Source organism: Dromiciops gliroides, chromosome 1 (assembly GCF_019393635.1).
Source record: "Dromiciops gliroides isolate mDroGli1 chromosome 1, mDroGli1.pri, whole genome shotgun sequence".
Taxonomy (NCBI): Eukaryota; Metazoa; Chordata; class Mammalia; order Microbiotheria; family Microbiotheriidae; genus Dromiciops; species Dromiciops gliroides.
In genome coordinates, this window is record NC_057861.1 from 224,371,694 (window position 1) to 224,386,491 (window position 14,798).

The 14,798-nt window shown below is 39.0% G+C and overlaps 1 protein-coding gene across 1 annotated transcript in view; it reads right to left on the reverse strand.

The window, feature by feature from the left end:
* The window catches only part of MTCL1 (microtubule crosslinking factor 1), a 167,925-nt gene that overhangs the window by 25,475 nt on the left and 127,652 nt on the right, over positions 1-14,798 (reverse strand). Inside the window, 2 exon segments of the mRNA XM_043979597.1 lie at positions 10,749-11,006; positions 14,159-14,326. Coding sequence (XP_043835532.1) covers positions 10,749-11,006; positions 14,159-14,326 — 426 coding nt within the window.

The window sequence follows — 14,798 nt, forward strand, 5'->3', positions numbered from 1 at the left end:
CAGGATCACACAGCTAGTAAGTGTTAAGTGTCTGAGGCCAAATTTGAACTCAGATACTCCTGACTCCAGGGTTGGTGCTCTATCCAATGTACCACCTAGCTGCCCCTCTTATATTAGTTTTTAAATTTCATCTGGTCCACATCCAGGGAAAGAAGTGATGGTGTCTGAACGTAGATTTAAGCATACTTTTTTCACATTTTTTTGGATAGTTTTTTTCCTTTTGTTCTGTTTCTTCTTTCACAATGGAAATAAGTTTTGCATGATTGCGTATATGTAACATATATCAAATTGTTTACCATCTAAGGGAGAAGGGAGAAAATTTGAAACTCAAAATTTTATTTAAAAAATAAATGTTGGGAAGCTAGGTGGTGCAGTGGATAAAGCACTGGCCCTGGATTCAGGAGGACCTGAGTTCAAATCTGGCCTCAGACACTTGATACTAGCTGTGTAACCCTGTGCAAGTCACAACCCCAATTGCCTCGCCAAAAAAAAAAAAAGTTAAAAATTTTCTTTACATATAATTGGAAAAATGCTATTGACACCATGCTATCTCATATGGATAGCGGTGAAAGAAAATAAAATTCATCTGGTCCCAACATTTTAATTTGGATTAATTACACCTTCATTTATGGGGCCTCTCTAATATTTTTTTCTTTGCCTCTGTGTCAATAGGTTTTTAAGATCAGGGGTATCAGCGGATAACATAAATAATTTAGGAGTCACCTTATATTAATGCTCAAAGAACAAAACCAAAAGATTTTTAAAAGGAAAATTAGGGTGATTGTCAACTTTATTACTCATGCTAAAGACAGGTAATAAAGATGGTGTCAATCTCAGGACCTGGAAGTTTTAGAAAAAAATCATTTATACCAGATAAGGCTTGGAAGAAGTCTATTTGATTTTCCTAATTATGTTTAATTGAAGTAAATGCTGAGAGGTAGTGAGGTATTGTGGATAGACAACTAGTTTTGGCTTCATGAAAGATCTGGTTTCAAGTGTTGACTCTAACACATATTGACTGCTTGACCCTGGGTAAGTCTCAGTGCCCCATACATTCTCAGACTCTAAGTTGCTAAGAAGGTACTGCAGGTTTAGTACAAAAAGAAAGTCACTGCTAAAAATAATTTGCCTTTCCCAAACACCTCCTGCCTGGGTAGTCAGGGGAGACAAGGAAAGAGTGGAAAGCAGCTCCATTCACATGAAAACTTTGTCCCAAATGACTGACAAGGTAGACAGTAGAATTTTGATGATCCAAGGAAAGACTATTAAGTGAGGCCATTGCTTAAAGAGGCAACAACCTAAATATATCAGGACTCAGATATCCAAATGAGTACAAACGGGTCACCTACTTATTCTAATGATGCTACCACCATTTTTGGAATTTCTCTTTTGGAACTGCCTGAGGGTCAGTGAGGCACAGAAGAAGAACCTTGGCCTCAATACCTAGAGTAAGTTATACCTTGCTTTTGGTCCAAGGTGGGTCATTTGTCTTTTTCACTAGACTTGGCTCTGAATGATTTTTGGATATTTCAAAAAAACAAATGCACCTTCAGAGCATGAAGTCTACTACCCTAAAGATTTTTGAAAGGATTTGACACAGCTTTGAAAGGCAATTCTCAAAGCAGAATTCCCTAAGTATTTTGAATGGAAACCTCACTGAAATATACATTTAACAAATGGCAGAAATGGGATTTGAACCATTGTCTTTGTCCTTCCAATCTATCACACCATAACACATCATTTCCTTTTGGCTTTGAGCATGCGCTCAAGTACTATTTCCATGGTTGCCTTCTATCACTTATGGCTTTGTCCCATGCAGACATTGAGAGGCTTAAGCAAGGGAAATATGCCAGCATTAAACAACAAGGAACTGGAAAAATAGGTGGGGAACTTGCTCCTAATGAAGCTTTGTTCCATTTAGAAAACTTTATAATGCTCACTGACATTTTAATTTTGAATTTTTTGTTGTTATTGCCTTTCTCTAATAAATATTTATGCATGAGCAAACACTAGACCCAAGGATATTTTTACTTAACTACTTTTAATGAGTCCTTTATTGGCTGACATATTTGAAAATTCTATTGGGTTGATTGCTTTGTTTTAATAAGCAAAATACTTAAAGGACTAAAGTGACATTTAGACCTGACCCAAAGGCAAGGGAAAATAATGATTTTCAGTCATTAACTATTGAGATGCTGTCAGGGAATGCTATAAATTTCCTTGGGAGCATATCAAGATTTCCAAAAGCATTTTTCACAGATTTAATCATGTTTCCTAGTGTGCACCTCCATGTATTCCTGTTTATGTGTGAGGATGGACCATGGAAAGTCATGCAACATTAGACAAACTTTGCTGGGGAGGGTGGGATGGTAACTGTTGAGAAGAAAGTATTTCACAAAACCTCAAGGTATTATTTTTTGGTCCAGATCTTTGATAGATAAAGGCAGCAAGGCCTCCATCCACTGATTGGCCCAAGTGTCAAGAGGACCTAGATTCATGTCTCTGATATAAATTGGCCACCTGACCATGTCCAGCCACTTTAAATCAGTGCCTCAGACAAGTCTCTTTAAGGCTATAAAAAGTTGGAAAACAGATGCCAATATGTGAAGGGAAAGAGAGTTTCCTATTACAATGAAATCACATAAAGTGCTATTTAAATGTGACTTACTGAGGTTTTGTTGTTGTTTGTGTAATTGTTACTAATATTGAAAATAAAGGTCAGAAGTATTATTACTCTTCTTCTCCCCACTCTCCCCAAGGTTTCCTAGTGCTATTCACTAATTGTGTGTCTCTGGACTTTTGGGTCACTTTGTCTCTGTGTCACTTCAACCTTTGTGTGCCCTGGTGATTGGATGAATTGATGTGTAAGGTACCTTTCAGCCATAACAATCTATGAGGTTTCTCAGATTATTTGCAAGCACACAGGCTGTAGGACTATGCTACTGATCTAACTTTAAGTTTTATTGCTCTCTCTTCCCCTTTTCTTTGTGACCCCATTTGGGGTTTTCTTGGCAAAGATACTGGAGTGGTTTGCCATTGCTTCTCCAGCTCATTTTACAGATGAGGAAAGTGAGGTAAACAGCATTTTTCTATACATCAATACAGTGATGTTTCCACTGCTCTCTAACCCCATTACAAGTTGTACTTTAAAAAAAATTCAATTCAATAAAAAAAAATTAAAATAGCTACTGTGTGCTAGCCACTGGAAAAGTCACAAGATTTAGATAAGACACAGTCCTTGTCTCCATGAGAGCTTATGGTTTGGTAAGCTAATAACATGTAAGCAGAGAACTATTGTATACAATAAAAGAGGCAGCAGGAAGAGGGGGGGGTGCTGGGAGCTGGTCTTGGAGTTAGGAAGAGCAAGGTCCAAGTTCTGCCCCTGACACTTACAGGCAGTTTGACCCTGGGCAAGTCACCTAACTTCTCAGTGCCCCGGGCAACTCTCTAAGACTAAGCTGTAGAGAAGGCAGCTACATGTATCAGGAGAGGAAGTCACTAACTTCCAGTCCCATACACAGGTCCAATAAGAAACCAAACATGCTAATACAGTAGGAATATGGTAGGAATAGGGAGGATGCGACAGACGTGAGAGATGATATGGAATTAGGATGGGCAGACTTTGGTGGCTGATTAGATACAAGAGATGTGAATGGAAAGAGTCAAAAGTACCTGCTAGAAGACAAACAATCTGTTATAGTTTTTTAAACAACAATAAAAACCTTCCCTCCAAAAGGCAGAAATTTTTAGATCCAGTGAATGCTAATAAAAAGGTCACATGAACATTTTTAAGCTGTTAAGGGAAAGAACTAAAGAGAACACATAGAAGAATTGATGGTTTTGATGAGGTTGGGGAGATGATGGGAGGAAAGAGCTGAGAACCTACAACAGCAGCCTGGTAAACATGTCTTGCTGACAAGTAAAGCATAATACAAAGGAAGTACTGCCCTGTATTGAGAAACATCACCTTGGACTTTGCACAGGATCTGTAAGGGTGGGAGTTAGTTCTGGCCAAAGTCTTGGGTCAATCTTACCCAGAGTTTTTCTAATGAAGCAACACTGTGATTTGAGGTATTATCAGATTGACTAGCTCGTTGGAATTGGTGAAGAGGGATAGACTTGTGGATTTTTCCTCTTCTGGAAGAGCATAAAGTTCTACACGACTAGAATAGCAATTCATGGGATCACAGGATCAGAGATTTAAAGCTGGGAGTTCCTTAGACACCATGTAATCCAACTACTTCATTTTACAGATGAAGAAATCAAGACCCAGAGAAGTTGAGGGATTGGCCAAAAGTCACACAGGTGGTAAGTAGCAGTAAATTCCATTTTAAAAAATATAGCACAGCCAGCCCTTTTATAGTACAACTCAAGCATAGTTTAAGAAAATATTCAGCATCTTTGAATAGGAGCCTGGCTCTGTCTCCCATTGTTTTAAATATTCTTCTTCTGGTTTTGACACAGCAGTATCTTGAGTGGAGGCCTATGTTAGGACCTGAAGAAAAAAGCAGTACAGATACTACTGGGATCCATAGCTCTGTCCTACCTGGATTTCAGAAATAAAGTTGGGGAGCACAGGGCAACATAAACTTAGGCCAACACACTTTCTCACTCCATGAAAGAGACTAGAATGATTCTAGCTGGTCCAAGCTACTGTGGATGAGAGTAACAACTCATTATTTCTATGGAACTTTAAGATTTACAAAAGGTGGGGCGGCTAGGTGGCACAGTGGATAAAACACTGGCCCTGGATTCAGGAGAACCTGAGTTCAAATCCGGCCTCAGACACTTGACACTTACTAGCTGTGTGACCCTGGGCAAGTCACTTAACCCCCATTGCCCCACAAAAAAAAAAAAGATTTACAAAAGGTTTTCTTCACAATATCCCTCCGAGGGAAGTAGTACAAGTGTTTTCATTTTAGGATAGGGAAACTGATTCTTAGTGGTGCCTTATGAATACTACCTAGAGAGTGAGTCCTTGGAAAATCAAAGCCAGGTCTTGAATTTCTGATTCTAAGTGAAGTTCTCATCTTTCTAGAACAGCAGTTCTCTACGTGTAGTTTGGGGACCCTTTTAGGGAGTCCATGAGGTCAAAGCTCTTTTTATAATAATATGAAGATGTCTTAATTTCTAATATAACAAATTTGGTTTTAGTTGTTTCAGTCACGTCCAATTCTTTGTGACTCCATTTTAAGATTTTCTTAGCAAAGATACTGGAGTGGTTTGCCATCTCCTTCTCTAACTCATTCTAGTTCTACTCATTGCATAAAGCATTGAGATAGCCAGTGAGTATCAGAGGTGGGCTTTAACCCAGGGTCTTCTTAAGTCCAAGGCTAGCCCTCTGAAACATGTTACACATTGCAAAGGGACTTTCAGAGACTGGTCTTCATCTTGTACAGACAGCTAATTTAAGTGTATCATGAAAAGGAGAATTATGTGTGCAAATTAGACTTAGGGAGATGGGATCATAGATTGAGAACTTGAAGTTACCTTAAAGTTTATTGAAGCTAACCCTTCATTTTATATAAGAAGGAATTGAGTCCAGAGAGATTAAAGTGATTTTCCCAGGGTCATATAGCTACTATATGTCTGATTTGAACCCCAGTCTTCCTGATCCCAAGTTCAACATTCTAGTTGTTACACTATAACTGACAATAATAATAAGCCCTGTAACATCTGCATATGAACTAGAAACCTGCTTAATGTAAGGGATGATATGGTATGAATCCATTAAAAAAAATCTGTCCTGAAATGTGAACGGAAAGCATGATAGGAGCTAAGACTCACATTCATCGTATAGAGTGTCTTATGTGGTGGAGAAATCATGTTGGAATTTTATGATGCCTGATAAGCAAGAAACATACGCTTCCTATGTGGAAAATGGATTTAGAGAGCCTCTTGACCATTTGTATGAGGTTATCATATTCAAGGTTATGAAGCTTACAAAGCAGTTGTGTACCAGAGCCATGCATTGTTAAACATTCCATGAAGAGCTGTTGATATGCTTCTTGCTTCTCTTAGGAATGTGTGACTGAGAGTTTAATGAGTGAGCAACAAATTGACTAATGGAATAACCTCTGCCAACTTCCTGTTATACAAGGAATGTCCCTTTGTTGCCTTAATTTGCAAGCCTAGTTATCATGATTTTTAAAAAATCCTACTTTCAAATGCTAAATACTTGGGGAAAAAAGAATAGCATTTATTTTTGTCCAAAGTACAAACTAATTAGGGACAAATATATCTCTAATAATAGCAGAGAAAGCACCACACTGGCTTAAAGTCCATGGCCCCAAATTTAATTTCACATGTAGGTTAAGAATACATTTATACTCAGAGATGTATTACTATAAAGGGTGAAGCTCTGAGGTCACTGATTGAATAGATGCAAATTTGGAAAGGAGATTTCCATTTCTGTGTATTTGGTCCAAACAGGTAAATTGACTCTCTTGGAAATGGTACATCTTTACATGTGTCTTGCTGGTCTTCTTTTTATTAGAAATAGTAAACATTCTTTTAATTTTTTTAAGTGAGGCAATTGGGGTTAAGCGACTTGTCCAGGCTCACACAGCTAGTAAGTGTTAAGTATCTAAGGCCGGATTTCAACTCAGGTCCTCCTGACTCCAGGGTCGATGCTCTATCCACTGTGCCACCTAGCTGCCCCTAGTAAACATTCTTACATGCTTAAAAAATGATGTTGGAGGTCCACAATTGTCATATATATGTGTGTGTGTGTGTGTGTGTGTGTGTGTGTATGTGTATTTAGAGAGTATATGTTTAGTATATATAGTATACTAAGATATATATATATATATATATATATATATATATATAGTATATGTTTCCCAACTCTTTCAATGTATTGATCAGTTTTGCTGATTTTTTTCTCCTTCCTTTTTTTTTTTCTTTAAAAACATTATTTGTTATATGGGATGGCTCTCTTGGACGGGGGGAGGTATGATACTAGAAGAAATCCTGGTGATGTAAAAACAAAAGATATAAATAAAATATATTTTTTTTAATTATAGAAAATTTCCTCTGCAAATTTGAAGGGTGACTTGTAAAATGAGTGATGTGGTTGAGCCAATAAATCATTATGGTTGCTGTGGAATAGTCACTGATGATGCAGAAAGGTACCTGGCATTAACCATGACAACCATGGTCATTTTCAGGCATAGGAAAAGCCATGATCACAGGAATTGGTCCTGGCTAGATGGCTTTCTATTCAGTAACTCGTTGATCTCTTCAGGGTATAGCTGACTTAAGATAACTGAAAATGTACACTGATAAATATTTGATTCCAAAGTTTGAAAGATCAGGGGAATTCCTTAATCAAACAGGACTCTTTTGAGAAAGTGAAGGAGTTGGAGAGGGGAAGGATAAGATGTAAGTAAGATCAGGTGAAAAAACAAACTTCCTAGGAACAAAGACAGGCTGCTTTTCACTTTGAAAAGGTTTAAAACCTTCAAAACTAATCATTGACTCACCTGGCCCCAAGACTACCCACAGGTGTTAATCTAAAGACTTTCCTACAGTTAGCTTCCAGGGAAAACAGGAAATAACTGGCATTCCTCTTGATGGGGAATTGGGGAATTTGGGATTGTAGCCATATCAAACATTAAGAAGGTGGGTAATAAAACCCATGAAGTACAGAGAAAGGAGTGACGTCTAGTGCCAAACATCCCTTTCAATCCTTACTCTCCTTGAGTTTTACTAGGGTCCCAAATAGTACCTAATCCAAAATCTGCCAGTGTTTCCCAGCTTTTGATAGATTTCCTTCAATGTTACAATTTAATATAAAAATGACCTAAATACCTGTGTGCTCAAGTAAGAACCATGCATCACACAGACAATAATTACTCATGTAACAGATAGGGCAGGTAGTTGGCATAGTGAATAATGTTGGATCTGGAGGCAGAAAGCCCTGAGTTCTAGCCTCAGACACTTTTACTAGCTCTTTCAACCTGGGCAAATTATTTAGCCATGTTTTTTAGGCAATCAGGGGTCGTGACTTGTCCAGGGTCACAAAGTGTCTCAGGCTAGATCTGAACTCAGATCCTCCTGACTCCAAGGCTGGTTTTCTATTCACCATACCATCTAGCTGCCCCCTTCTTATTTTTGTTTATTAAGTTTTGTTTTTTCATTTAGCCTTTCTTAGCCACAGTCTTCTCATTTGTAAAATGAGAATAGTAATAGCACTTTCTTTATAGGATTGTTCTGAGGATCAAATGGGATAATACATATAAAGAGATTTGCAAACCTTAAGTGCTATATATGTTAGTTATTTTTTTTCTGAAAATGTCCTAATGGAAAGTAGCAAGGATAATTGCCATTTCTCTGGATTAATATTTTCCAAGATTAATAACATTTCTTATGATCTCAAGCATTTCTAAATGTGAAACACAGACACAAATAAAAAGCAGACTTTGCAAAACTAACCAGGGATAAAAGCCAAGGCTGCATTAGTTTAATTTGTGCATCATTCAAGAATGACTGCTGTCACCACAGATCAAGAGATTAGCTACAGTGCAGACCAATGACTGCAAATGCAAAAGACAGTCACATATTAGTGAAAACCTAATCTCCAATTAAGATTTTTTTTCCTCCTGATTTTTTTGGTCCAGTTAAAGATCAGTTTTAGGCGGTTGTCTTTTCTAACTGTGGTCATATTTGATCACCACTCAGGGATATGCCCAGCATGCCGGGTCATCATGGAACAGTTTAACTTCTAGCTTTATTCAGCACTTCCTTTATTATTAGGCTACATCTGAATTCAGGCAGAAACACTCACTGGGACTAAGCTATTAGCAGTGCACTTAAAAGTGAGCCTGCTCAGATTTAGGGTTTAAATTTTTTTCTTTTCCTTCCTTCCTTCCTTCCTTCCTTCCTTCCTTCCTTCCTTCCTTCCTTCCTTCCTTCCTTCCTTCCTTCCTTCCTTCCTTTCTTCCTCCCTCTCTCCCTCCCTCCCTTCCTCCCTTCCTTCCTTCCTTCCTTCCTTCCTTCCTTCCTTCCTTCCTTCCTTCCTTCCTTCCTTCCTTCCTTCCTTCCTTCCTTCCTTCCTTCCTTCCTTCCTATCATTAAATTTTTTGGTGTGGCTGAAGGGAGAGGAGAGATGTGAAGGACAGAGATGATTTTTTACAAACTGGAAATTCATCTTGGTCATTTTAGTGTTTTCCTTTTGTTTTCTATGTACCCTATACTTTGCACATTTACATATTTAGAAAGAAAGGAAACTTGGAGATCATTTAGTTTAATCTCCAAATTTTATATGTAAAGATGAGAATTGAGTCAATTGCTCCCCCAACTACTTTTCCCCACCTACCTCCCAATGAGGTAAGAATATGTTTCAATAGAATTAGAGGTGTATGCTTGGTATGAAAGAGACCTGGATACCTCTGGAGAATTAATCAGTCATTCAAAGGCATTTCAGCTAAGTAATAGGAAGTCTGTTTGAATTGGTTGAGGGGTTTGATGATATTCTGTGGGGCTTGCATAAAACTACTGAGCTAGTTTGGAATCAAGAATTTGAGCTTCTGGCATGAATAACATGGAATGGGGAGGGGAGTCTAAGTTTCTCTCTTAATATCTTTCTTCCTCTCCCATGATTTGGATCAAGGAGGACCTGGTGAATTTCAGAGGGCTGGAGGATTTGGACATTTTTGTTTTTTTGTTGGCATCCTAGCAGTGTCCTTGTGATAACATCAGCAGGAAGAACTGTCTGTACTGGGTACCAAGGATCAACTAGACACACTGAAGAAAAGAAGATTCAAGATTCCACAAGGGGCCCAGAAGACAAGATGCTCCCTACCTAAAGGGGAACATTTTGAGTACTAAAGCAAAAGAACTATCAAATATCCCCTTTGCCATACGTAACCTAATCTTGAAGTACTTTCCCTTGGATTATATTTGTACTTGTGGGAGAAAGTATCATAGACTTTTGAGAAGAATGTTTTGTACTTGTGGTTTTTACTATGCAACCACTGTAAATGCCCCTTTCTAAAAGCTAATTAAAGGGGTAGCTAGGTGGGACAGTGGATAGAACACCGAGACTGGAGTTAGAAATAATCATCTCCTTGAGTTCAAATCTGGCCTCAGATACTTACTAGCTGTGTGACCCTGGACAAGTAAGTCACTTAACACCATTTACCTCAATTTTCTCATTTGTAATGTGAGCTAGAGAAGGAAATGACAAACCACTACAGTATCTTTGCCAAGAAAACCCCAATGGGGTCCTGAAGAGTCTTATAGGACTAAAAATGGCCCAGCAACAACAACAACAACAACAAATAGCAATTAATTGCTCTAAAAAAGAGAGAATTTGACCAAGATTACATGGTACCACAGCTGGGATTCAAGCCACTACCCCCACATTGGTTTTCATAAATCATTCTGGGGTGGCAAAATTCACAAAAGGACTTTGGTTTAGTTTTATTTTTGGCCTAGATTTGGGATTTCAAGATTATAGGTAACTCCTGATGCAGAAACTCTATCCCCATGCACATCTTCAACTTCTAGTATTAGAGAACTACCTGGGGCATTGACATGTTTAATGACTGGCTCAGGATCAGCTATCTTGTATGTGTTCAAAATTTAAACCCAGGTCTTCCCGAATCCAAGTCTATCCTCTGGCTATAGTACCAAACCGCTCCTCATCAAAGTGGTTCTTTTTTTTCTTTTTTCTTTGACCTTTGTGTGAATTTATTTCCTTACATTCATGCATTTGTTAGAACCCTGTGTGGTTCCTGCCTTACATGTTGCATCCTCCGCAGCATCTCCTTCTTCTGCTGCTCCCAATCCTCGCGCTCTTTGTCTAATCGGTCGAGAAGTTCCACTTTTTCCCTTTTCCAGTTTTTCTCATTGTGATGGACTTGCCAGCGTAGCTCCATCACCAAGCCATGACTCTCTGCAAGTAGCTTCTTGAGCTCCTCCCTCTCCCTCCTAAAAGCTCCCTTTAAATCAAAGGAGGGAGACACTTCTCCCGGATTTCTCTCTGTATTCTTTCCTTCCAGCTGTCAAAAAGACAAGAGGTAAAGCAATAGTCACCAAACCAGATTTGCCATTTGTATCGTTTCTTGCATGGTGCTCATTTGTACACCTACAAGCTCAATCTCTGCTTTTCTTCACAAAAGACTCGTGACTCCAATACTGTTAATTATATGTTTGTCTGAACCAAGAAACAACAGGTTGAATAATAATAACTTGTGATTTTTAAAACTATTTTATAAATATGGTCCAATTTGGTCCTCACAACAACCTGTGAGGTTAGTACTATAGTTATTCTCATCTCCATTTTATACATGAAGAAACTGAGGCTTAGTCATAAAAGATTTGCCCACAGTCACAAAGCCAGTATCAGAGATGAGGTTTGAACCCAGTTCTTTCCAAACAAGCTCCAGTATCCTTTCCACCACAGTAAACTTTTATGTTGTATTATAGGCAGCCAAGTATGTCATTTGTTGTTGTTCAGTCATTTCAGTCATGCCTGACACTTTGTGACCCCATTTGTGGTTATTTTGGCAAAGATACTAGAATGGTTTACCATTTCCTCCTCTAGTTTATTTTACATATGAGAAAACTGAGGAAAGCAAAGTGAAGTGACTTGTCCAGGGTCACACAGCTAGCAAGTGTCTCAGGCTGCATTTGAACTCACATCCTCCTGACTTCAGGCCATCTAGCTGCCCCAAGTGTAGCAGGCTCAAGTTTGAGATTTCTGGTGTTAAGAGGCCCCAATCCTGGGCTCTCTTGTGATACAGGATACATTTACAGAGATGGAGGATACAGTGCTAGAGGGTACCTTATGGCTCATCTGGTCCAACCCCTTCATTTGACAGATGACAAAACTGAGACAATCCACTAGCTTTGGAACCATCACCCTGGGGCCCAGTTGTACTATTTGCTGATTGAGTGAGGATGGAATGACAGATTCCACTATATCTAAATAGTCAGATCATGCTTCATACCCCATAAAGCTGAACTCTTCAGATGTCTTCATGCCACCTGGAATGCGTCTATATATTCTGCCCTTTCAACCTTTGGTTCTGGAAACGATTTTCAAATGAATACTACTAACACGAACTAGTATTTATTTGTTTGTTTGGGGTTTTTTGTGGGGAAATTGGAGTTAAGTGACTTGCCCCGGGTCACACAGCTAGTAAGTGTCAAGTGTCTGAGGCCAGATTTGAACTCAGGTCCTCCTGACTCCAGGGCTGGTGTTCAATGCACTGCACCACCTAGCTGCCCCTGAGCTAGTATTTAGGACACCTACTATGTGCCAGGCACTGTGTTAAATACTTTATAAACTTAATCTCATTTGATTTAACTAACCATTGCTTCTGGAAAGATCAACTTCATCAGTTTTCCCCATGGATCCACTCAACATCCTTATGACCCCTTGAACCAAAATACCCTCCTCCAATATATGTTGTCTCTTCCAAATAGAATGTAATTTTCTTGAGGGCAAGAACTATTTTACTTTTGTATTTGTATCTACATCATTTAGCATCATGCTCAACAAATAATTAACACTTGAAAGATGGTTTTAATTCATGCATTCAGACATTAGTAAATATGCAAAATGACCAAGGAAATTCCCAAACCAATTTTTTTTTTCCTGACAGCTCTTGTCTAAGGTGAAAACACCATATTTTAAGTCCTTTTTGGAATAAGTCATTTGTAGATTCCTGCCATCCTAATGATCTAAATTCTATAACTTTTTTCATCCTTCTCCATAGGAACTAAATGTTCAGTGGACAAGGCTTCTTTCAATATCCGTACATCCTTCTGACAACTATACAAATGTTTCCCCTCATCCCCTCTGGTCCTTTTCCCCTTTACTTTCCCTTTATCTGCTATAGTGACTGATATTGGGGCACAGAAGCACAGTGGCACAGTAGATAAAGCACCAGCCATAGATTCAGGAGGACCTGAGTTCAAATCTGGCCTCAGACACTTGACACTTACTAGCTATGTGACCCTAGGCAAGTCACTTAACCCTCAATGCCTCACCAAAAAAACCCAAACCCAAACCCAAACCCAAAACCAAAACCAAAACCAAAACCAAAACCAAAAAAAAAACCCATAGTGACTGATATTGATTGGGATATCTTGCAGATATCCTAAACAATAATATCAAGGTTAAATGGCTTGTTCCAAATTACTCAGTAAACCAATAATGACATTAGAAATGGGAAATTGAACCCAGGCCTCCTTATTAATATTAGCTGGTCATTTCATCCCAAGGATCAAGACATTTCACAAATCAAATTCTATGATTTGCTTAATGGTAAAGAGTAGTACACTGATTCCCACTCCCTGGAAAGGGGGAGAGGGATTATCAAGAAGTTACTTAATTGAATCTTCTATACATAAGCTATGATAGTCTTAAGGGTCTCCTGGGAACTAAAACACAAAATCTCCCTTGGTGTTGTATATTATGGCTAGATATGGCAGTCTCTGGTTGCCATATCATTTTCTTTCATTCTCTTCTCAGAAGAGATGGAGAGGCTCTGCTCATCAGTTCCTCTGTAATTGCCTTTTTTTCCTAATAGCTATTGAACATTAGCCATGGTTCTTACACAAACTGATTATGTGATCTTGAGCAAAACACTTAATATTTCAGTGATGCAGGCAACAAAGACAATAAATTGCAGATGAGTTGCTGAATTTCATTGGTAGGAGGTGTTTCTTCATGGATGAAATTACAGATCCTGAAGGGAAGGTGAGAAGATAGGCAAGGAGAGGAAAGGAAAGTAGAGGGAAGGGGAAGGGAGGAGAGGAGTAGAGAGGAAAGACCAGGGGGAAAGAGAAAGAGGAGGAGAAGGAGAGGGGAGAAGAGGGGAGGAGAATAGAGGAAAAGAGGAAAGGACAGAAGAGAAGGAAAGGAGGAGAGGAGGAAAGAGAACGGAGGGGAGGAGAGAAGAGGAGAGGAGAGGAAAGCAGAGGAGGGAAGATGAGAAGAAAGGAGAGGAGGGTTGAAATAGTACTTGAATTAAACATAGAGGATTTAGAGTTGGCAGGGAACTTGCAAAAAATCTTTCACAACCAATATTAGACAGAGAAGACATAAGCATGAGAGAGGAACGTCTATACAGATAAGGAAAGCTGGGGAATTGTGACTTGCTTTGGAAGTCAGGGTAGCCTGAGCACGTAGTACTGTATATACCTGTTCCAGACGGCTTTTCAGCTCTGCCCACTCCACCTCCCAGGCAGCCTTGTCCTTGGCATACTGTTGTTGCAATCCAAGGCGGTCCCGTTCATCTTCCCTCATCTCCGAGTGGAAATCGTCCAGCAAAGTCTTAAGGGAATTTATGAGATTCCGGTTTTCCACTGCCTGTAGGAACATGAATCAAATCTCCATCATTTACTTTTTCTTAGCATTGTTTAGACTAGGAAGGGAGAGAGAGCATCAATCCAATTCAAAAGTGATGGAAAGATTGGATTTAACTTAAGGTGAAAGAAAAGTTTTTACAATTCTTCCTCCTGTGAGATGATGGGTCACATATTATTTGACATGTTATTTGTCATTGGCGTCTCAGCCTAGACAGGGGATGTATGGTAGGAATTTGCCTAATGAGGAGCCATTTGGAAAGGGTTCCCCCTTTCAAAAGAGAGGGTTAGAAGAGAGGGTTGTCAACTGCCAGTGAGAAAGTCAAACTGAGTTACAGAGCTTTGGGTCACCCAAACCTCTTAGAACCATGACATTTAATAAGAATTCTGGGGTACACAGGCATTTTAAAGCCAGATCCCTTTGCAGAAAATATTGGATGAAGATGATAGGAGACCACAGGTAGTTTAGGTACATT